Here is a 24680-nt window from a genome sequence, read left to right as displayed (position 1 = left end):
CTGAACTGAGGGGCCCTGGTCTTGTTCCCTATACTCCTCCCAGTAGGGCCCAGCAGCTGAGGCCTATCTGCACACTGTCAGACACATTTTAACTCCAGTAAAGCAGAACTGGAGGAAGCTGGCCCATTGTGATAGGATTATTTCCACCTCCCTTGAACTCTGTAAGTTAATCTGAAAGCACACACACAGGAGAAGGTCCCTGTTTCTACAGAAGCCTCCTCTTCAAGAAACACTTGTGGTCAATCATGACAGATCAAATGTTTCTTGAGGGCAAGGACCATGACTCTCATGCTAATGGCTACATCCCCAGAACACACACGGCACCAACACACAGTGGACACTCAGAAAATACTTGCCATGAAGAAAAAAGACTGCTATTTAATAAAGGCTACTTGTACTAAACTCACTACAGTAAGGCTGCGCGTTCCCCTGTACTGTGGAAACGTTCACCTATGTATTTCCTGAATAATGTTCAACCTTGTGTATAACCAAACAGTTTTTACTTTGCCAACTCCAGTGGCTTATTTCGTATCCTGTAAATGTAACCTTCCCTGAAAGATCAAAGCATCACTATGAAGGACTCCGTGCTCTGGTGATGAGGACTTTGTGCCGGCCTCTTCCGGGTGGTGAGAGCCACTGAAGCCCACATTGGGCTACCATGTGAGCCCACCCCGGACCACTTTTCTGTGCTCCATGTCTTGGCCCATGTTGTTTACTTGGCCTGCATCAGGGCTACTTGGTGACATCCTAAACACCCATCCAAAAGGGCCCAGAGGAAATGTCCCTTTCTTTAGGAGTCTTTCTAGACTCTTTCCTTCCTTGCCCATCCTCCCAACCCCAAGGGAATTACCTGGCCTCTCCAGAAAGTGGTCATCACCCATGTCCCCCTTTGACAGGGGTCTCCATTGTGTAGGTTCTTACACTGTTTCTTCTCCTTAAGCTGACAACCAGTTTATCTTATCATGATACAAACTTTACACCAATTCTAAGTCTGTGAGTGCTGATGATAAAGATGGCAATCCCCCCGACAAACCAGGGTGCCTGGTCCAGAGCTTGGTCTATGCAGGGTGGCTTTGAGAGCCTCCAGATCCACGTAGACCGTGCTTTCTCTGCTCAGGAACAGGAAGTATTTTACCCAATACTCCAAATTCAAATAAACCTCAATTGAGTGTACATTCTGGGTTAAATATATTCTAAAGTCAACAAACTGTAAATAGCCAAACTAACTCACCTTTGGATTCCACTCAATTTCATTGTCAGCAGGTTTCACTCTACAAACAATAAACTCCACTGCTTGCGGAGGCAGTGTGTAGAAGGTTTCTGGGAGATGCAGAAGCTGATCTCTCGTGACGAGTCCAGTCCTGCCTTCATCTATAAACTTTACAAGGACATTATCTAGGGCCCAAGTGTCTTTTTTTTGGCTCACCTCCAACACCTGAACTCTGGAAAAATAAAGTGGCATCAGTTTAACACAGGGATTCTAAAATAGAAATAATCTTTGCTTTGACTTACCCATTAAATGCTAAATATATATAATAAGATCCTGAACTTCATGGTTTTACTCCATACTAGGAATAAAGTAACTAGAACTGCCAAGAGCACTTAGCAATGATTTAAAGCTCACCTAAGTATAAATAGAGTAAATCCCTTTATTTGACAACACACTAAAAACTGACGTAGTAAATTAAAATTTTATCATCAAGTGCAGCTGGGTGTGGCATTTGAGGATGTAGATGCAAACAAGCATGTGAGTCAGACTGCCTGGGGGCTGGAATACAGTGACATTTATTGAGCTGACCTTAGATGAATTACACAGCCTTGCCAAGGCTTAGTTTGCTTATCTGTAAAATGGGAATAATGCACATCATTTGTGAACATTAAGTGAGTTAAGGATATATGTGTATGTATAGTACATAGTGATGGCTCTGTAACTGTAGGTATATAAATGCTACACTGTCATGCGTGCTCTGTGCTCAGGAGCCTGGGGTCAGACGTGCCCCAGGTATACAACTATACCCAGGGTCTGGGGCCATGACCCTGCCACCACCATCCTGGAAGGAAGCAGGTCTAGCACGCAGTGGGCCCAATGGGCAGAGGTGAAAATGGGGATTCAGCAGCAGCTAAAGTTACCTTGTGCGTCACAACCTTTCAAGATGAAATAACAGACATTCTACCTGTGAAAAAGTGTTTTTTCTGCTAATCCATATAATCCAAATTTCTCCACCTTTTCAATGGTTGTTTTATTACTGGATTCCTCAAAATACTCCTTCATTTCAGCGTTAAGAGTAGAATAAAGATCCACATGTTTATCCACTATACGACCAAAGTAATTTGTTGCATTTAAAATGTAAAACGGTATTATCTGAAACATATAAACATATCCAGAAAATAAAATCAAGCCAAACCCAAGACTTGTCTGCAAAAATCAGCACCTGACCTAAAAGCCCAAAGCACATGAATAGGGATTTAAAAATAAACTAGGAAACTCGCCAAAAAAACCAAAGGAAACAAAATAAAAACATTACCATACCCATAAATACTTAGAGTTTAAATCTAACAGGTTTTTTTGGTAAATCTTATTATTTTCAAACTGCATTATTAGTTATAAGTGTTCCTTTCTTTACTTTTTAACTGCACTTTATAAAAATTTTAAAATAGCATCCCTTTCTCAAGCCCTTTCTGATCTTTGTTCATGGAACAAGCAGTATTTTAGTAAGAGCCTACTGTGCATGAGGCACCCGGGCAACAGGGGCCCTCAGCAACCCACGGGTGGACAGGTACGCCCCAGCTAGAGTGTGCTCAGGAAGACAACTCTTCCTAAGCAAGTGCACGCAGGGCCACTGGTGTGTGAGGGGGATGCTGGCGTGCGTATGTGTTAGCAAGAGTATGCAGAAGGCATTATGGACAGAGGAAGCAAACAGCGGGTATTAGGGCAGGAGCCCTGGCTGCCCAGAGCAGACGTCAGGAGTAAGAACTGGTTACTTGGTGAAAAGGACAACAAACTCAAAAAGTAATAAAAAGGATTCAAAAGAAAATGACAAACTCTTAACTCAGCAATTCTATCGGCATCTCAAGAATTTTCCTCAAAGGAATAATCATGGATGTTCTGGAAAGATTCATGTAGTCACTGCATTATTTTTAATCTCTCCCCCTAAAGCAACTTTCTTTCTAAAAATATAACAAAACAATCCCCAAATTGTTGAAGGGATTTATCCACTTTCCCAATTGATTTTGGCTTTCAACATCAACTGGGGACTTTATAAGGACCAGTGTCTACTGTCAGATTAATGGTGGTAAATTAATACTGACCAATGGAAGTCATAATTATATTCTACTAAGATTCTGCTGCTTTAAAAATATGTTCATTAAAATGACCATTAATCATTCAACAAAACGATCTTCAAGGGAACTCACTTTAATGTATCCAAACATTGGTAAAGCCTGGTTGGGTAATTTTCTTGGCATGTCTATTTCTAGATTAATATGGTGTCGATCAGGACAGATCCTTTTGTCTCTAAAAAAAAGTAAGTGGATTTTAAAACCAGAAATAAATCTATAACTGAAATCAGAGAACTTTTACTTGAAACACTTTAAAAGATAATTATATTAAATACTTCAGATGGTACTAGCGATACATATGTGAAAAAGGATCCTAAAATTTAATGAACACTGAATTAAGGAGTTACTTCATTATTTCTTTAGACATTCTTTTATTTATTTATTTTTAATATATCTTTATTGATTTCAGAGAGAGGAAAGGAGAGGGAGAGAGAGAGAGAGAAACATCAATGATGAGAGAGTCACTGATTGGCTGCCTCCTGCAAGCCACCGACTGGGGATCGAGCCCGCAACCTGGGCATGTGTCCTGACCGGGAATCGAAGCCTGACTGCCAGGATCCTAGGTCGACTCTCAACCACTGAGCCACGCCCAGCTGGGCTCTTTGGACATTCTTAAATGTAATACACAAATGAACAAAATGGACTTCCAAAATATAGCCTGAGCCAGAAACACATTTCCATAACCCACAACAAAGGCTAATTAACCTTTAACCAGAAGTCATTACTTAATCCACTTAGAAATAGAAGCTTCAGTTCCAAAAATCAACATTCTATTTAAAGTCATAGTGTAAACTTCTGACAATAACCTGTTTCATGTAACATAAATTTAAAAAGTAAATGTCAACAGTTACCTTAAAATTACATTCAATCCAATAGATACATTATCAGAAACCTACTACCCAGTCCCAGCCATCCATTTAATGTATCAAGTAATGGCATTATGTCTGGATCGGGGAGAGGGTCCCTATGACTGTTAAGATATCCAGGTTCTCCAAATTGATTTACAGAATCAATGTAGTTGCTATCAAAATTCCAGCAGGGTTTTTGAACTGAAAAACCTGTTCTAAAATGTACGTGGAAATGCAACAGGCTTATAGTAGCCAAAGGAACCTTGAAGAAGAGCAGAAGTGGAAGACACAGACCAGATTCCAAGGCTCTCTATAATATATGCTACAATCCCTAAGAAAATAGACTGGTATAAAGACAGACAAATAGACCAATGGAACAAAAAGAGTCCACAAATGGAACACATATACTATCATCTGGTTTATACTCAAGGAACCAACTCAGTGAGAACACAACGATGTTTTAAATAAACGATGATGATTTAAATGAATGATGCTAGAGTAAGTGATTATCCATTTGGTCAAAAGTAAACTGCAGGGATGGAGGAGGGCGGGTAGGTGGAGGGGGAGAGAGTAACCAAAGAATTTATATGCATATATGCACAACCCAAGGACACGGACAATGGTGGGGAGAGAGACTGGGGAGGGGGAAGGGACGGGGTGGAATGGGTCATTGGGGAGAAAAAGGGACATCTGTAATATTTTAAGCAAAAATAAAATTAAAAAATAATGATAAATTTTTTTAAAAAAATCTGTGCTCAAAAAAAAAAAAAAAGTAAACTGTGCCCTGTATCTCACACTACACACAAAAATTAATTCAATATGAATTATACACCTAAAAATATAAAGCTTTGCCCAGCTGGTGTGGCTCAGTGGCTGAACATTGACCTAGGAACCAAGAGGTCAGGGTTCAATTCCTGGTCAGGGCACATGCCTGGGTTGCGGGCTCAATTCCCAGTAGGGGGAGTGCAGGAGGCAGCCGACTGATGATGTTTCTCGTCAATGTTTCTCTCTCTAAAAGTCAGTAAAAAAATATTTTTATATATATCTGTGTGTATATATATATGTGTATATATATATATACACACACATATATATATAAAGCTTCTAGAGAAAAATATTGAAGACTGTCTTCAGGACCTAGAGACAAATATTTCTTAAATAAGGATACGAAAAGCAATAGCCATAAAATACTTCATCAATATTTAAAATGTTCATCAAAAGAGTATTAAAAGAGTGAAAATGCACACCGCTGACTGGGAGAAGATATTTTCAATGCATATTTCTGACAAAGCACTTATATCAAGAATAAATAAATTAACCCTACAAACTAATAAGAAAAAGATAAACACCCCATTTAAAAAACGGGCAAAAGACTTGAACAGGCACATCACAAAAAGAAGATGGCCTAATGTCCCACAAGCATATGAAAAGACATTCAACATCATTCATTATTAGGGAAACAAAAGAAAATCACAATGTTTTACCACTATATGCCAGAACACTAAAGTGTTGGTGAGGAGAGAAAGCAACTCAAACTTTCTCACACATTACCGATAAAACCGTAAAATGGTCAAGTGCTTTGGAAAAGTTAAACATATGCTTATCCCATGATCCAATAATTCTTCTCCAAAGTATACACCCAAGAGAAATGGATTCATATTTCTACAAAAATGTAGGTACAAGAATGGTCATAGCAGCTTCCCACATAATAGTCCAAACTGGAAACAACCCACAGGTCCATCAAGAAAAGGACGGACATATACACTGTGATATAGTCAAACAACGGAATACTGAGCTAAGTAAACAAATAAAATCCTGCACACACAACATAGGTAAATGCCAGAGATATTAGGTAGAATATGAAGTCAGAAACAAGCAAAATTAATCAATGTTGATAGACATCAGGAGACTGGTGTCTTCTGGAGGAAGAACAAACTGGGAAGGAGCATGAGGGGATCTCCAGGGCACTCCTTCAGAGCTGGCTGGTGGTTTACATGGCTGCATACCCACATAACAAGGCATCAAGCTGTAAACTGACCATCTGTACACTTTACTGATTATCTCCGTTATAAAGAAAGATGGCTGGCTTACTTGCAAAATCCAAAAGCCTTAAGATACGGACAAAGAGGCCTTCTGGCTTTTTTGTCTTCCTTGGCTTCTAGAACGCCTGCGGTGAACTGATACAACTCCGATGGAATCTTGGCATCTGCTCTTTCTAAGTAGCGCAAAACACCAACTGCATGGCACGCACTTCTCTCCGTCAGCAGCAAGACAGATTTGGTTTTTTTATCTCCCTGTTTTGCAGGAGAACCCTTAAAATTGGGGTGAATAAAGGAAGTGGATCATCCATACCAGAATGAACAACAAAACTTTGTGGATTCTGAATTATTACACAGTGGAATATTTAAAGATAATAAAACTTAATCAAACCTGTTCAGTTAAACTCTGAAAATGATCGGACATGCAATATAGGCGTCCACCAAAAATTTTTGGCGAGGAAGGAAAGCTGAAGTGAATCACACACGTGGCATCAGTGATGGCCAAGAGTGGTATGCAGTCATCAGTTAAGGCTAGAGAAAAGGAGATCGACAATTTCTAATGAGGCGAGGGCTTTACTGCACTTTTTCTACCAAGCAATGCCAGCAACCATACTTCAGTACATTTCTTTATTGCATTTTACTTTTTAGATGCAAATAAGCTTCTTTCCCTTTTTCAATTTTTATTTCTTGATTTGAGAGAGAGGGAAGGGGGGGAGAGAAACATCAATTTATTGTTCCACTTCTTTATACATTCATTGATTACTTCTTGTATATGCCCTAACCGGGGATTGAACCTGCAACCTTGGCATATCAGGATGACGTTCTAACCAACTGAACTACACAGCCAGGGCTTTCCCATTTTTTTCAAAATATTTCACAGTCCAGTGATTAAATTCCAGAGAAAAGTGGTCTTTTAGCTTAAAAAAAAAAAAAAAATCATCTTTATTGAAAATCTAAGGCTGCCCACATCTATTTTACAATCATTTTATACATTTTGACTTAAATTTCTAATGTTAAATTTAACAATCATTTATGACATGTTTCATCACAGGCACATGTGTGTGTGTGTGTGTGTGTGTGTGTGTAAATGAGACAGTGAACCTCAAGCTGAAACACTAGGGAGAATGTCTAGACAAAGGAAAGGTTGCTGCCTAATGACCCAAGAGCCCTTAGGGGGCACCTAGATCAACTTCAACATTTAAATCTTTTATTAAAAAATATTTACTATTGATTTTGAGAGAGAGAGGAAGGGAGAGGGGAAGAAAAGAGAAACATCATTGTGAAAGTGAAATATTGACTAGCTACCTCCTTCACACCATGGGCAATACGTCCTAACCAGAAATTGAACCAGCAACCTTTTGGTGCATGGGATGACACCCAACCAACTGACCCACACCAGCCAGGGCAATGTTAAAATTGTAACAGAGAGAGCCCTGGCTGGTGTGCTCAGTGGTTACAGCACTGGACCATGCACTGAAGGGTTGAGAGTTTGATTCCTGGTCAAGGGCATGTACCTGGGTTGCAGGTTCAAACCCTGGCCCCAGTCAGGGCATGTATGGGAGACAACAAATCCATGTGTGTCTTTCACATAGATGTCCCTCCCTCCCCGCCTTCCACTCTCTAAAAAAAAAAAAAAAAATCAATGGAAAAAATATCCTAGGGTGAGGATTAACAACAACAACAAAAAAGGATTAACAAAAAAAACTTTAACAGAGGTTAATTTTCATCTTGAAATTAAGATTATTAATAAATTCTCAATAAATGTGGGAACTGAGAAATCTGGAGATGAGATACATAAATGAAGATACGATTCCTAATAGCTCAGCCTTCTCTAAATATAAGCAGAAATTAAAACACTTACCTAATACAATATGAGAGCCAGAACTTAGCTTCTTCATCCACTGTTCTAATACACTTTTTAAATTAAAAACCATTTCCTTATGCATTTTCAAGCAAAATATTGAATTGCTTTCTACTACCTAAAGATGAAACCAAGAGGCCAGTTCATAATCAAGAACATAAACTTGAATTTAATTATTCTGTCAATAAATCATCAATACAAACCATTTAAAGTGATCTGTAAGGGTATTATCTCACTGATGAAGTAATTCTTATAATGAGATGATAAACTTAAATAAATATATTTCCAAAATTCCTAAAAACTTGCTCAAGTAAAACAAACATTATTTTGCTGAAATTATTTTCCTTCTTTTTCAAATAATGAACACAGGTATATATATCTGTACATGTTTATACACATACATATACAGATATCTGTATATAGAGTAGACCCCTGAACAACATATGGGTTAAGAAGTGCTGACCCCATACACAGTTGAAAATCTACCTATAACTTTGACTCCCCCAAAATGTAACTACTTATAGCCTACTGTTGAACAAAAGCCTTACTGATAACATAGTTAATTAACACACATTTTGTATGTTATATGTATTATATGCTGCATTCTTACAATAAAGCTAGAGAAAAAAATGTTTAAAAAGTCATAAGGAAGAGAAAATACATTTACAGAACTAAATGTAGTCATTGGAGAAAACAATGTATAAGTGCAACCATACAGTTCAAACCTGTGTTGTTCGAGGGTTAACTCTATATGCATAATGTATACACCAAATTTATGACACTATTTTGCCAGGTTTTTTAACTTCACCTGCTAGATCATTATTGCTGAAATGTGATGTACTATTGATTCTTTTATTTTGTACTTGGCCTCATTTCTACATTTTAGCATTAATTTATACACAATTAAGATTAAATAAATCTTTAAGCCAACTTATCTGGCTTTTCTGGCTACATGATGATATACCGGGTATACCCCCAAAAAATGTATACACACTTTAACAGCTGATAGTTCAATTTTGAAAATGTATTTTAATAATCATTGCCTTTATAATTATTCAAACCGTGTGTATACATTTTTTGGGACACCCTATATTTAGTATTAATCTTCTCTATTTTCTTAAATAGGAGGTAGAGAAGATGTTGGCTTTTCTTTGTGAATCACATCCTTTTAATTCTCTGCACCAAGACAAAATACAAAGCCCTGCTCCCCTTGGGGAATGTTCACTTCAGAGGAAAAGGCCAGCCCCACCTACTCAGCTCCTCCTCTTATTGTCAGGCCTCCTGGTATCCTTTTTCACAGCTACCAGGACACTTTGCAGCAAAACCAATTCTGACTGATGTTGAACTTCTAAAATATTATCCCCCTGTCAAATATTTAACTACCTCAGGCTTCTGGTCAAAATGGCAGCATAGGTAAACACAGTATTCACATCCTCCCAAAACCACATCAAAAATACAACTAATCTTCAGAACAACCATCATTCAGAACCACCTGAAATCTAACTGAATAGAAGTCCTACAACTAGGGAATTAAAGAAGCCACATCTAGACTGGAAGGAGAGGCAGAGGCTCAGAATGGACTGGTCCCACACTCATGTGTGGTGTTTTTTAATCAGGAGGTATATCTTGGCTACAGAGGTCCCTCCTGAGGAGGAAGGGATCCCAGCCCCACATGAGACCCTTCAGCCCAGGGTTACACTGCCGGAAAGAGAAGTCTCCATAACTTTGGGCTGTAGAAACAAGTGGGGATTGAGGATGAGAAAGACAGAGGCTGCTCAAATCCCAGGCAGTTCCTCTTAAAGGGCCTATGCATGAACTTACTCAGACTCACTGCCTCTGAACTCCAGTGCTGGGCAGCAGCTTGAAAGGAACCAGAGACACATGGGGAGGAATTAATTTGTCCGACATTAGGGCAACAGGTGAGGGGGGGCAGTTTTCTCCCAGACAGAAGTGCTGGCAGAGGCCACTGTTCCTTTGCTGAGCCCTCCCCACCACAGAGCCAACAGGCAGGCACCCTATCTGAGCCTCTATCATCTTGTTTCACCCTGTTCACTCTGCCCCAGTGACTCCCTGAGACACCACACACCCCAACCTACAGGCTCATCCAAGTCATTTCTAGTGGCTTTTCCACACAACTGACTTCTCTTGCCTCATGCTTTGAACGTTCCTAAAATCTCTCAAACAAGCAGCAGCTGGCCTCAGTATGCTCCATAACTCTTCATAAGTGGCCCCAGGCCAGGCACTAGTGGCACTCCACCTTAGTTCACAGCTTGGTTTATCTTAGGTACCTCCAAACCCAGCACAAGTAGTAGCCATCTGCAGATCACTCAGTTCATGCCAGGTGGCGCACAGGCAGTGGCTGACTTTTCACCTCCTGGGAGGCCCCAGAGCCAGTAAATCTGGTGAACAGCTTCAAACCACACCAAATTACAACCCTACCACATCCATGAGCTACACACTCAAGGGGCAGACTCGGTGAGCAACAAAGCCCCACTGAAGCAAGTCCTGCTTCATAGGGTGATTCCTGCACAGCAGTTCTTCCATTGTAGTCTTAGCTAGTCCTCATAGCCAATTGGCCCAGGGATGAATCCTTACCAGTGACACCAACAGCAATTAAGGCTCAACTACAACAGGACAGTGCACACAGCCCACAAGGGTATGTGCACTAATGTGCCCAGTTCAGGTGACTGGGGAAGCTGAGCCACCGGGATGGGCCTCATAGGACACCTACTACACAAGGCCACTCTACCAAGTCCACGAGACAGAGCAGCTCTACCTAATACATAGAAATAAATACAGGGAAGCAGTCAAAATGTGGAGACAAAGAAACATGTCCCAAGTGAAAGAACAGGAGAAATCTCCAGAAAAAGAACTAAATGAAATGGAAGCAAGCACACTACCAGATACAGAGTTCAAAACACTGGTTATAGGATGCTCAAGGAACTTACTGAGAACTTCAGTAGCATAAAAAAGGGCTTAGGAACCATAAAACAGAACCAATCAGAAATGAAGGATATACTAACTGAAACAAATAATTTACAAGAAATCAACAATAAAGCAGAGGACGCCAAGAATTAAATCAGCAATTCAGTATATGAGGAAGCACAAACACCAATCAAAGGAGCAAAAAGAGAAAAGAATCCAAAAATATGAAGATAGTGTAAGAAGCCTGTAGGACAACTTCAAGTATACCAACATTTGCATCATAGGCAAACTGGACGGAGAACAAAGGGAGCAAGAAATTGAAAACCTATTTGAAATAATGACAGAAAGTTTCCCTTACCTGATTTACCTGATGAAAGGGATAGACATACAAGTCCAGGAAGCACAGGGAGTTCCAAACACGATAAATCCAAAGAGGCCCACAGCAAGACATATCATAATTAGCCCTGGCCAGTGTGGCTCAGTGATTAGAGCACTAGCCAGTGCAGTGAAGGGTAGAGGGTTTGATTCCCAGTTAAGAGGATGTACCTGGGTTGTAGGTTCAATCCCTAGCCCTGGCCGGGGCACATGGGGTAGGCAACCCATCAGTGTGTGTCTCTCACATCAATGTTTCTCTCTCTCTTTCTTTTTCCTTCCCTCCCTTCTCTTCCACTCTATCTAAAATCAATGGAAAAACATCCTCAGGTGAGGATTAACAAAACAAAAAAATGACACATCATCATTAAAATGCCAAAGGTTAAAGACAAAGAGAGAATATTAAAAGTAGCAAGAGAAAAGCAGTTAGCTACCTACAGGGGCGCTCCCGTAAGACTGTCAGCTGATTTCTCAACAGAAACTTTGCAGGCCAGAAGAGAGTGGGAAGAAATATTTAGTGATAAAAAGCAGGGACCTACTCTACTCAGCAAAGCTATCATTTAGAACTGAAGGTCAGATAAAGTGCTTCCCAGACAAGAAAAAGCTAAAGAAGTTCATCACTACCAAATCAGCATTACAAGAAATGTTAAAGGGTTTTAAGAATGAAAAAAAGAGATTAAAAACATGAACAATAAAATGGCAATAAATGCGTATCTATCAACAACTGAATCTAAAAATAAAAATACCCAAACAAGCAGAACAGACACAGACTCATAGCTACAGAGAACATTTTGATGGTTGCCAGATGGGACGGGTATTGGGGGAATGAGTGAAAAAAGTGGAAGAGTGAAAAAAGTGAAAGGATTTAGAAGTACAAATTAGTAGTTATAGTCATGGGAGTGTAAAGTACAGCATAGGGAACACAGTCAATAATATTCTAATAACTAGGTATGGTGTCAGATAGATATGAGATTTTGGGGACGATCACTTAGTATGTTTTATAATGTCTAATCCCTGGGGTGTACACCTAAAATAATATAATACTGTATGGTAACTCTAACTGAAAAATAATAAATGATTTAAAAACATATTTAAACTACCTCAATAATTCTCTGATGACTCCAGATGCAATCACAGTTTAAACAAACAGCAAGAATATTTTATGTATGGAAAGGCTCACCTTACACACTATTTCAGTTTCAGCTACAGAACAGGTGAAGATCAAGGTCTTTTGTGCCTGACTTGGAATGAAGTCAAGAGTCTGGAGTAAAGTAGAGGTTTTTTCACTTTCTAAGCAAAGGTGTACTACCTAGTAATGAAATACAGAAACAATGTGATTTTTTAAATGTTTAAGGCACTCCAGTTCTACTTTTCATAGGTAAGCTATGATTTTAACAGAAAAGAATGTACAGGAAACCAATATAAACTTTTCACAATTATGGATTTGTATATGAAATTAAAGCTATAATATTGTAACATTAATCCATGACACAAAAGTTACTTGCTTATGTTCATTAGCACCCCACCACATCGCCACGACTCATTACCTGTTGGACATTGCCATAGAGAGCAGCCTCTTCCATGGTGGTGATTACAATGTAGGGGTCATTCATGAACTCTTTGATTAAATGTTCTATATGTCTGTTCCAACGAACTCCAACTGCTATAATTTGATGTGGTGCAGACTCCCTTTCTTCAACTTCAATATTTTTTTTAAAGTTATCTAATATAGCAAACACCTAAAAAGTTAGTATAATTTCATTATTTCGAAAGAGAATAATAATTAGTTTGACAGAACATAAAAGGTAAAGGATTGTATATTTTCTGTTTTCAGGTGGGGAAGGCCTTTACAAACATTAAAGAGAGAAAAAAAAGAAAAAATGTTAGGTGTAAACAAAATTAAAACATTAACATCTGGGCAAATATGTGTCGCATATGTAACAAAGGATTAACATCCTTATACAAAAACTTCTACAAACTGATTAGAAAAAAACAATCCCAACCAACAGAAAATAAGTAATAAACAAGCAACTCACAGAAGAATGGGTACAAATGACCAGTATGAATTCATGCTCAACAAGTAATTAAGGAAACACAGATTAAACTAATTAGATGCCATGTGTAATAATAATTAGACGAGAAAAGAAAGCTGGACTGAGGCCTCCTACTGCCGGGGTGCAGGGGGTGTAGCCTGGCGGTGCATTGCCTAAAGGAGTGTAAATTGGGCTATGCTTTCAGAAAGACAACTGTACAATGTAGTATTCCAGATATTAGCTTTGCAAATAGGAACTGAGACTGTAGAAGAGTTCAGAAACCCTGCACAGACCCACAGAGTCAGCAAGTAACAGAGTTTGGTCTTGAACCTGGGGCCATTCACTGCTCCTAAATGAATGCTCTTGGTTATCGTGTTACATTGCTTCCAACAAATACCTTATAAGAATTCAGCCTTTGATTCATTATTACCCTAAGGGAAATGTGCTAAAAAGATGTACTGTGTTCTTTAGCCATACACACACAAAAAAATGATGCTAAAGGTCTAAAAATAAAACAATTATAAAATAAATTATGTTATGTCCATAGGATTCAATACCATATGGCCAACAACAATCACGCTGTAGAATAGTAACACTACAATGCCATTTACTAAAAAATGCAAGTTAAAAATTAGCACAGAAAGGTACTGCTACTGTTAATTACAAGACATAGGGATTACCAAAAAGAACAAACTACTCCAAGATAGTAATAGTGATTACCTCCGAGTGTAAGATTATAGACGTTGTAGTTTTTCAAATGCTCTTCTCTACTTCTTGAATTTTCTAATACAAAAATTGCTTTCAGCCTGGCTAGGTGTGGCTCAGTGGTTGAGCACTGACCTAGGATCCAGGAGATAGCGGTTCAATTCCTGGTCAGGGCACATGCTCGGGTTGTGGGCTTGATCCCAGTCAAGGGCATGCAGAAGGCAGCTGATCAATGACTCTCATCATTGATGTTTCTCTCTCTCTCCCTTCCTCTCTCTGAAATCAATAAAGATATATATTTTTTTAAAATGCTTTCCTAATCAGAAAAAATTTAATTAATTTAGAAAACCTCCACAGGAAAGAAATTTGCTTTTCAAAGAGAACTTTTAACACTGGGAAGAAAATTTCAGATAAACTTTCTCTCTTCTTGATGATAGAAGTTAAAGGGAAAATTTTTTAGATTAACCAACTTCTACCACAAATAGACACTTTTCTGGAATCCTAAAAACAGTGAACACTTTAATTACATATATTTTGAGTAGCAATGTCATCTAAAGGGATGCCATACTTACTTGTTCATTAGCTTCAAAGAATAATACTTCCACCTCATCCAAAATGAGGTGACAGAGCCTAAGAAATAGCAAGCTTTGATATTTGAGAAGTCGCAGGAGGCTGTGTGGTGTTGTAACAATTACATCACCTGTATTTTAAAAGAAAAATCAACATTTTAGATTTTCCACAGGTCTAACATTTCCTTTCCTAAGATTCCACATTCTTTCTAGAAATGCCTTCTAATAAAACAAAAAGTTATTTTTCTTATTCAGGTGAGTGAAGCAAGTTTATCTGCCCAGCCCTAGCCAGTTTGGTTCTGTGGTTAGAGCGTCGGCCTGCAGACCAAAGGGTCGAGGGTTCAAATCCCAGTCAAGAGCACATACCTTGGTTGCAGGTTTGATTCCTGGCCCTGGTCAGGGCTTGTGCAGGAGGCAACCAATCGATGTGTGTGTCTCTCTCTGCCTCCCCCTCCCTTTCACTCTAAAAATCAATGGAAAAATATCCTCCAGTGAGGATTTAAAAAAAAAAAAGTTTACCTGCCCAGCTAACAATCCCTCTCATTACCTGAATGAATACCTGGACTCTCACCAAGTTTTGCACAACTGAAAGACAGGGAGGGTTTTAGTCAACACCAAACAAACAGTAGGTGTTCAGTAGATAGTTGATAAATGAATAAAAATCACGTAGTTTTCTCTTTTTCTTATAGAGATAAGCCAAGATCAAACCTCCATCATCTATACCCATTGGTAACTGGCAGGGTCAGTCTGAACTAGTGACCATCAGTGGCATCTACACAGTCCCGTGACGTATGTAGCTCCCAGGCCTGCCTGGGCAGGGTTCCACTGTGTTCTGCAGGGAGAACCAAATAGCTTGGAAGGATGCTTACACCCCCGTGGAAGCTTCATATTTTTGGCTTCATCTTTGTGGAGTCCAATTGTTAATAACATAGGATGAAGAGGCCTGGAGGACACACTATAGTCTCCCAATAATTCAAAAATAAATTGGGCCTTTTTCCACCCAGGACACACGATAACTGCCAGTGGCTGCAAAGACAAACAAATTCAATTTTAGACAAGTTAGGAATCAAACACAGTATCTGTGAAGCATGCAGAACATCTCTTTGCTCAGAGTAAGTACTAGATAAATTTTTATCATCACATAGGTCAGTAAAGTTAAAATATAACTTCATCAAAAAGGATTTAGACACATTGGCTCAGATTTTCCTAGGGCTTAAACCAAGCACTTCACAACTATTAATTCATTTAGTCCTTAATATACTCATACAGGATAGGACCTATCATTTCTGAGGCACAGAAAGGTGAAGTCAGTTGCCCAGGGTCACACAGCTAATATATGGCAGCAATAGGATTTGAAGCCAAAGTCTGGCTTTAGAGCTCCTGCTCCTAACCTCAAGGGTGAACTGCTTCCTGAAAGGCGCCTTAAAAATGGTTAACTTCTGCCTGGCCGGCATGGCTCAGCAGTTAAGCATCAACCTATGAACCAGGGATCACGGTTCGATTCCCGGTGAGGGCATAAGCCCCGGTTGCGGGCTCCATCCCCAGCAGGGGGCATGCAGGAGGCAACCAATCAATGAGTCTCTCATCATTGATGTTTCTCTCTCTCCCCCTCTCCCTTCCTTTCTGAAATCAATAAAGACATATTGGAAAGGAAAAAAAAGGTTAACTTAGGAGACTGAGTTTCTTATAGCACCACCTGAACCCTGAGCTCCACTATCCCACAGATAACTCCTGAAGGTGCACAGCCTGCCAAACAACTTCCTGCACACCTGCCCTCAATTAACTGAGGACAAGAATGAGTCTCCGATTTCGTGTACACCATGGGTGGGGAATGTTGAACCCACTGGCCAAAATCATTTGGTCTGGCCCTGTCAAGGCAACCGCAGGCAGGATTCGAAATTCAATAAGTCTAGGAGCTTTTTTCATAGCTAATTTTTAAGTTGATAATTTTGTATGGCCCTCGAATGATGTTATAAATATCCAAATGGCCCTTGGCAGAGAAATGGTTCCCCACCTCTGCTTTACACAGACCCAGGTGAGTGCCACCTTCCGGGTCTGAAGCCTAAAAGCAGGCTGACCACAGAGATGTAGAGAAAGCAGAGTGGACACAAGAGACAAGACCTGGACCTCCCTTCCTGGCCCAGCCAGGGTTCTATCTCCACACAAGCTGCATCTCATCAACAGGGTCAGGTACTAACTAACTGAGGGATAGAAATGCATGCATTTATTTTTATTAAATCAATACATAATAACTAGGCCAGTGCAGACTGCCAAAGGAAAATCATTGAACCTAGCATAATTAGAAAAATAAACTAGTATCTTTTCTGAAATGCAATTCTAAGTGTCTTTTTGCACTGCTTTTTTTCACCTTATAATGAGAGGAACTATCTGTAGTGTGTCCTCTGGGATAGGATCTGACACAAGGCCTTATTTGTGTCAGTTCACCTAGCAGCCACACCCAGCAAAGCCAATGTCACCACCCCACCATCATTTGATCCTCATACCCCACTTCTCTCCTTTCCATCATCTTTCTCAGCTATTTTCAAGTTCTGGCACATGGGGAAAATTAAGTAGGTTTATAAAACTGTGTAGGTGGTGCTGTGAAAATATTTGAAAGAACATGAGACAAGATGACAGACAACTTACACTCTAATGTCACTTCTTGTCACACTTGTCAGTGTTAAGGATTTATACCTGCAACTTTCCATGCATTTAATTTTCTCATCTATAATATGGTGAAAAGAATACATGGCCTGACCATCTCACAGGGTTCCCATGACAACTAGATAAATCAGTAAAATACTTTTTATAAACTACATATCTGTCTCTAAAAGCCAGACTCTCTTGACTCAGCAGATGGCCCACAACTGGGGGTCAATGGGGAGAACAGTGTGAGAGAAGCAATGACTGTGGTCAGAAAAGTTCCTCACAGGACAGTTTCTGTCCTGCCAGTTTGTTGAACACCAAATGAGTAAGGTAACCTAAATTTTACCAAAGTCAGGTGTAAATTTTAAAATAAGTATTTCATCCATCTTCAACTTACTCCGTTTCTACTTGGCAATGACTTGTAGCAGCCCCCCGTCTGCAAAATTGTAAGCACTGGTGGAAGGTACAACAAAGGGTCATTTCCACACTGGGAAATGACAACCACGTCACAGCCACGGGCTATGGGAGGCCAAGAGTAAGACTCAGTGTGGCTAGGTCCCAGAAACTGGTTTCTTTGAAGAGCCTACAAAACAACAACCAAAAACCACAATAAAGAAAACTAATAGACCCCATCTCACTGCTCATTTACCCCAACATGTATACATTGTTCAGTCTGGCACTTGCCAAGACCTACTTTGCAAGCCCCACTGAATCTTTTCTAGTGCCAAGTCCTGCTAGAAGATTCTTGCTTTTCTAAGCTCCAAATTAGATCTAACAGGTAGTCCACTGACCAACCAGGTGCTTAAAACTCACCAGACGAAGGACGTGGCTCCTCCTCCTCCTCCTCCACCTGCTGGTGCATCAACTCCACTTGTAAATCTTTTTAAAAACACGCCTTTATTTGCTTCTTTTCTATGTTACTGTCACTAACACCTCCCAAATGTTCCGAATTCTCTCAATTGTATCACAGTGACAATATTTTCCAAAAGGCTGACCCATCAGTCCCACGATCTCCATGAAGTCCTCCTCCCACGCCCTGGACCCCACTGCAATCAGGACCAACTGCGCTCTGCACCTGGAAGATAGCTGTCACCCCAGGACCTCCCAGCACCGCCACCCTTTTGTCTACAACACATGCTGTCTTCTTCCTCGTGTTGGTGGAGAACATATTTCAGCTTTCTGACAAAGGGTGCAGAGGAAGATTTGCGATTTTGTGTGTCTGAAAGTATCTTCTCTCCTCACAGTCTGCTGATAGTTTAAGTACAGACCTCTAGGTTAGAAAGAGTTTATTAGGATTTTGGAGTCAGTGCTCCTCTGGTGTTACTGTGAGTCTGAAGCCATTTTGATTCCTGATCCTGTATGTGGGACCAGTTTCTTCTCTCTGGAACCTTCCGTGGTCTCCAAATCCCTCGTTTAAATGCTTCACCACGTCTACTATCTTGTTTTTCAGTTGTGCTGGGTCTTGGGTAGGTCAACTCCCTCAACTGGGAGTCATAGCCACTGAGTCTAGAAATCGTTCATGTGTTTCTCTTAGAATTTTCTATCCTTTTCCTTCCTCTTTCTAGAAATTCCATTTCAGATATTGGATCTCAAATTGATATCTCGTCCTTCCTATTTTCATCTCTTTTGTTCTACTTTCTGATAGTTAGCTTCTATTTTGTCTTTCAAATCAACTATTGATTTTTATTTCTGTAACATTATGAATTCCCAAGAACCTATTTTTCATTCTGTTCCTTTTCTACAGTGCCATTATTGTCAAATACATACAATATATATTATCTCTGAGGGTGTATGTTTTCTAATGCTTCCTTCTCCCTACACTGTTTTACTTGTTTTGGTCTTTTTTCCCTTGGGTTAGGTGTTTGAGGGCTTTTCTCAAACACCTAACCACCCCTCATGTTCTGTTCACACTGAGGATACTAAAAACTGAAGAGGAGACCTGCAGGCAGGGCAAAGCTCAGCACCACGTGAGAGTCACATCACTGCAGGAGGACGGGGCAGCAAGCAGACATTTTCACTGGGAGAATCCCAAATAGCATCATCTAAAGGTCATTCTCTAGGACCATGCGCTTTCTCCAAAAAGAGCCTCCAATCTCCTTCCTGCGAAGCTGGCTGTGGATGTTCAGGAATAGGGCGGGGAAGTACCTGACCCCCCCACCCACTTCACTCCATCCTCACGCATGTCAGTCACACACTCTGCTGCCCATCTTCCAGAGCCCAAAGCCTGTGGAAAGCTCCTGTCCACTAAAGACTTCGCTCTCATTGTATTCACCCTGGGGGTTTTATCTTTTTAAAAAATATATCTTCAAGCATTTTTTTTTACCAAGAAGGAAATGGAAATAGATAAACATGCATGATCAATTTACTAAGTGCAACTGTGGTCTATGAAGCAATTTTGACGAGAATGCTAAGAAGTCTATCATAACCAGCCTGGTGACTTGCTTCTTCCAAGCCCCTTTCCACAGGCACATTTGAAACTCATTTCAGAAAAGCACTTACAGTTCCACAGTGAAAGAATAAGGCACGTGTAGGAAGTTAACCTGGACTTAAGAATAAATCAGCCTGGCGGGTGTGGCTCAGTGGTCAAGCATCAACCTAAGGATCCAGGAGATCGCAATTTCGATTGCTGGTCAGGGCACATGCTCCGGTTGTGGGCTCAATCACCGGTAGGGGGCGTGCAGGAGGCAGCCGATCAATGACTCTCATCATTGATGTTTCTCTCTCTCTCTCTCTCTCTCTCCCTCTCCCCCCCTTCCTCTCTGAAATCACTAGATATATATTTTTTAAAAAGAGTAAGAAATTAGTAACAAAAGCTTCAGAGAATTTCAAAAGCAAAGAAGGTGTACAAATGCAACTTCAGTAGAAGCGTTTATTAGAAATCCTTCTACATACAGGCCGGTCAGTACTCCTCCTCGAGTCTGGTTTTGGGAGCACTTTTACCTTTTTCAGCTCTGCCGAAAGCGGCGCCATGTCAATGGACAAGCAAGGTTCGATCTTGCTCCCAAGCACTGCCGAGGGCTGCTGCATGCCCGACTGCAACTTCTGCAACTAGAGAAAACACACGTTAGACAACTCTGTCCTGCAGTGTTAGCACAGAGTATCGAGAACTCTCTGGAAACAAAAAGACGAGAGTTTGGTTTCAGTGTAAAAACAAAGGTATATGTCTATTAAAAACCACCAAAACTACCAAAATGAAACAAGATCTTCTATTACCCCTGCTCCCGAAAAGAGCAATTTCTCTAAAGCACTAATTCGCTAGACAATTTCCAAAAGGATGTCTTCAGATAAAGTCTCCAACTGAAGTTTAGAGGAAGGAGAGGGATTTAAAAAGTAAACAGTTGTCTTTCTTTTTTTACTTTTTTTTAGAGTTGTAATACCTGCTGCAGATCAGAGATTCCATCAGCTCTCAAAGGATCTGGGTTTAAGAACTGCAATAATCTGTAAAATAGTTAAAAGGACAATTTGAAGGGGAAAAAAGTGTCTATTTCTTTAAGTTATTATTTTAATTCTTCCTTGACAGAGGTGAAGCGAACTATATATCCCAAGGTGCAGCTATGAAATTCCTGCTTGTTCTGTTTTGCCTGTTCACTGTGATGTAAAGGCCACTGTGGTCATGCCAGTCCCATGCTTCCCCCACCCACCCCTTGGCCTCAGGCTGTGGACACAGAACTGCCTATCCCAGGACCATGTGCTCTGGACAAGGAGAAAGACTGCATGGTCAGCAGGTGATCACAGTTTCTAAAACACCCACTGTCTCCTTCCTTCTTTGCTGTTTAATCTTCAACATTTCCAACCTCCCTGGGACCCACAGTGGACTGAGGTAGTATAATCAGTGGGTTCAAAGTAAAGGGCATTCAGCTAAATAGGAGATAAGACATAACCGTCTAATACAAAATGTAAGGCAATAGGTCATCTCAGGGTTAACTTACTATGTAATACTTTAATGGAATAAAAGAAAGGAGTTACATAGATAATGCAAAGTCTTTTGTTCAAAGGAAAAGAATCACAGTAGCACCACAGCTTTCAGGTGTTAGGGTGGAGGGATGCCCTGGGAGGAGGATGTCAATTTAGGTGCCACCCCAGATCTGTGGGTTCCATGGCAGCCTTCAAAGCTCCTGGCCTTGCAACACTATGAGGAGCTCCTGCTGGATGAGATGACATTACAGGGCCACAGTGTGGCCTCTGGGAAGCTGGAGAGCCTGAAAAACTGCACGGTCAACACCCTCTCCCCAGTAAGCTAATTAGTGAACAGCATGACCATTTCTGAACTATCTTAAACTCTGTCACTCTGGTAGCTTCAGAGCAGCCACGGTACTTGAAATGCAAAAGTTGTTTTTATTTTATTTTCCCCCATTGATTTTAAAGAGAGAGAAGGGAGAGGGGAGAGAGAGAGAGAAACATCAATCAGTCACCTCCTGCACACACCCCAACCAAGGATCAAACCTGCAACCTGGGAATATGCACTGACCGGGAATTGAAACCACGACTTTTTGGTGTACAGGACAATGCTCCAAGCAACTGACCCATACTGGCCAGGGCTGTAAGTGTTTTTATGCTGCTATAGTAAGAAATCTTAAAAGTAGGTATGAAAATATTTATGGGTTAAACAAGAATAAAATGAAGTTATTCCTCTATGTTAGCAACTTATGACTTGTTAGTGAATACTTTGTGAATCTGGCAGAACCAAAAAAAAATATCCCCAAGTTCCACACTGCAAATAATTATTTGAGCAGGTGATAAACCTATTTAATTAACATCACAAAACTAGAAAGAAAGCAAACACCAACTCATATAAAATCAGGAGCCCCCAAAGATCAATTATATCTTATTTCTTCTGTGAAACTGTTCACTTCACTGAGAGAATCAGGAAGGGGAGGCAGAAAATGTCTGTTTACAGTGGAAGAGAACTTTAAACAGAGAAATCTACCCTATGTAAATGGAAAAGAGAAAACTAACTTCAAAGCTTACAGAAGCCAGCGTATGTATATCTTTCAATGGGAATGTGGGTCTGAAATTTACAATAAAATCATATGTAAATCTTTCCCGCTTACAATTAGGCCAAGAAAATAATTCATACTTTACACAGCCATTCTTCTCATTGCATTCTTTCTTCTCAGCCAGCCTAAGTGGTTTCTCATTAGACTTGTGACATAAAGCACTAGAAATAAGTAAATAAATAAATAAATAAATAAATAGATAGATAGATAGATAGATAGATAGACAGACAGACAGACAGACAGACAGACAGAATTTCTAGGCCCATTTACCCCAATCCTGAAAATATCTTTATTTCTTGGGAGCAATTTTTTATTTATTTATTTTTAGTATATCTTTGATTTCAGAGAGAGGAAGGGAGAGCAAGAGATAGAAACATCAATGATGAGAGAGTCATTGATCAGCTGCCTAGTCCGCAACCCAGGCATGTGCCCTGACCAGGAATCAAACCCCGATCGCCTGGATCCTAGGTCGACGCTCAACCGCTGAGCCACACCTGGCCAGGCTCCTGGGAGAAATTTTTAAAAGTACCACTGAGGAACAAGTTGATCTACGTAGGAAAGTTTATATGGGAACTGAAGCTGATCTACTTTGGTGTATAAAGACCATTTTGACAGTGCTGGGCTTGCCAAAAGGGAGTAGGCCCACCACAGCCCCTCTCTCCTACTCACTGCCACTAGGAACTCTGGATAAAGTACAAAACTACAGGGACAAGAAGTCAAAATGTGACAAACAACCAGAATTGTGAAGAGTGTCCTAGGTTTTTACCTTCCAATATAGCTTGGCGCTGAACTGAAGATGGGCAAGACTTGGGATGGTGTAGAGGATACAGACATAAAGATCCCAGAGAAACCCTCTATTTCAAGCCAGAGAGCCAGGAAGAGGAGCCTTCAAGCAGAGTGTGGGGAATCACGACTACTTTTCCTCTTTTTCTCTCCTGGTCCTGCCCCAAACTAGCTCTGATCATAAAGCTGCATGATGCAATGACGACAGCAGTGCAGTCACCTAAAACCCTGAAAGATCTCTCTGCCTCCCTCTAGAGGAACTGGGATACAGGGACCCCCATGGTCTGAAGACTGTGTGAGTATAGGCTCCATCTTTTTTTCTCTCATTTCTATTGCAGTTTTGCTCAATAAGCAGCCCCAATCACACAGAACCACGTAGTAGTTTCTCCAAGAGATATCATCTCCCTGGCCAGAGGAACAGGGAGAAGGGACAGTAAGAAAATGGTGAATGTGAGAAAAATCCTGGAAAAAGACAGAGAGCCAGAGAGGAGGGGGGATCCCCTATTATTGTTTATGATCCAAAACACATCCCAAGCTCACCCCAAGTTGAACATATTCAGAACAGACCAAAGACTTGGGAGAGACTGAGCTAACATTGCAATCACCACCCACAGAAAGCAAGACAGAACTGAGGTCTGAACCTACGGGAGCTGGTGACCTCCTGCTAAAACAAATGAACAAGAAAAACAACAAAATTAATATTCTACAGAGTATTTTAACAGAAACCAGAGCCTCACATGACAAGATTCAAAATTCCAGAATATAATAAAAAATTACTCAGGAAAATCAGGTCGGTTGTCAAGGGAAAAGATAATGAACAGGTGCCAACCTCAAGATGACTCGTAAGTGGGAACTGTCAAGTGGGGATTATAACCATGTTCCGTCAGAAAAGCAAAGGTTAGCACTCTTGAATGGAACAATAAAGTTCTCAGCAAACAAATACAAACTATTAAAAAAATGAAAATTTTAGGACTAAAAAAAATACATAGAATAAAAATTTCACTGGATAGGCCCAACAGAATGAAGATGACCAAGAAAGTCAATTAAGTTAGAAACAGGTAAGTAGAACTATTAACCTGAAGAACAGCAACAATAACAAAAAAGGTTGAACAAATGAACAGAGCGTCGGGGACCTTTTGGACAATATCAAAAGCTCTGACATTTGTCTCATCAGTCAAAAAAGAGAAAGGGATGTGTGCAGAAAAAATATTTGTAGAATAGCTGCTGAATACTCCCCAAATTTGATGTAAGACAGAAACCTACAAATAAAGGAACTCAAGCACAAAAAACATGAGAGAAATGACACCAAGGTATGTAATAATTAAATTGCTCAAACCAGTGATAATGAGAAAATCTTAAAAGCAGTCAGAGGAAAAAGATGACAATATATTTTGCATTGGGAACAATGCAAGGAAGCAGAATGTGGGCAACAGCTTTAAAATATAGGGGATAAAGGACTGTCAACCTAGAATTGTATATCTAGCAAAAATATTTTTTCAAAAAAGAAGCTAAAGTAATCTTTCAGACATACAAAAGTTTAAAAATTTCATCACCAGCAGACCT

At 40.1% G+C, this 24680-nt stretch overlaps 1 protein-coding gene across 1 annotated transcript in view; it reads right to left on the bottom strand.

Annotated features, from left to right (window-relative positions):
- The window catches only part of TDRD12 (tudor domain containing 12), a gene marked incomplete at its 3' end in the record, with an annotated part of 63070 nt that overhangs the window by 8558 nt on the left and 29832 nt on the right, over positions 1 to 24680 (bottom strand). Inside the window, exons 10-23 of the mRNA XM_081119695.1 lie at positions 22415 to 22495; positions 20715 to 20775; positions 20278 to 20385; positions 17735 to 17920; positions 15561 to 15717; positions 14695 to 14822; positions 12932 to 13123; positions 12565 to 12693; positions 8088 to 8205; positions 6618 to 6757; positions 6279 to 6499; positions 3415 to 3514; positions 2175 to 2362; positions 1232 to 1442 (exon numbers count right to left, since the gene is read on the bottom strand). Of these exons, the coding sequence (XP_080975821.1) occupies positions 1232 to 1442; positions 2175 to 2362; positions 3415 to 3514; positions 6279 to 6499; positions 6618 to 6757; positions 8088 to 8205; positions 12565 to 12693; positions 12932 to 13123; positions 14695 to 14822; positions 15561 to 15717; positions 17735 to 17920; positions 20278 to 20385; positions 20715 to 20775; positions 22415 to 22495 (2020 nt within the window). The remainder of the gene's footprint in view (positions 1 to 1231; positions 1443 to 2174; positions 2363 to 3414; positions 3515 to 6278; positions 6500 to 6617; positions 6758 to 8087; positions 8206 to 12564; positions 12694 to 12931; positions 13124 to 14694; positions 14823 to 15560; positions 15718 to 17734; positions 17921 to 20277; positions 20386 to 20714; positions 20776 to 22414; positions 22496 to 24680) is intronic.

This window comes from Miniopterus schreibersii (genome assembly GCF_964146895.1).
Source record: "Miniopterus schreibersii genome assembly, chromosome: 18".
In the NCBI taxonomy this organism is placed as follows: Eukaryota; Metazoa; Chordata; class Mammalia; order Chiroptera; family Miniopteridae; genus Miniopterus; species Miniopterus schreibersii.
This window is presented reverse-complemented; position numbering and strand designations above follow the sequence as displayed.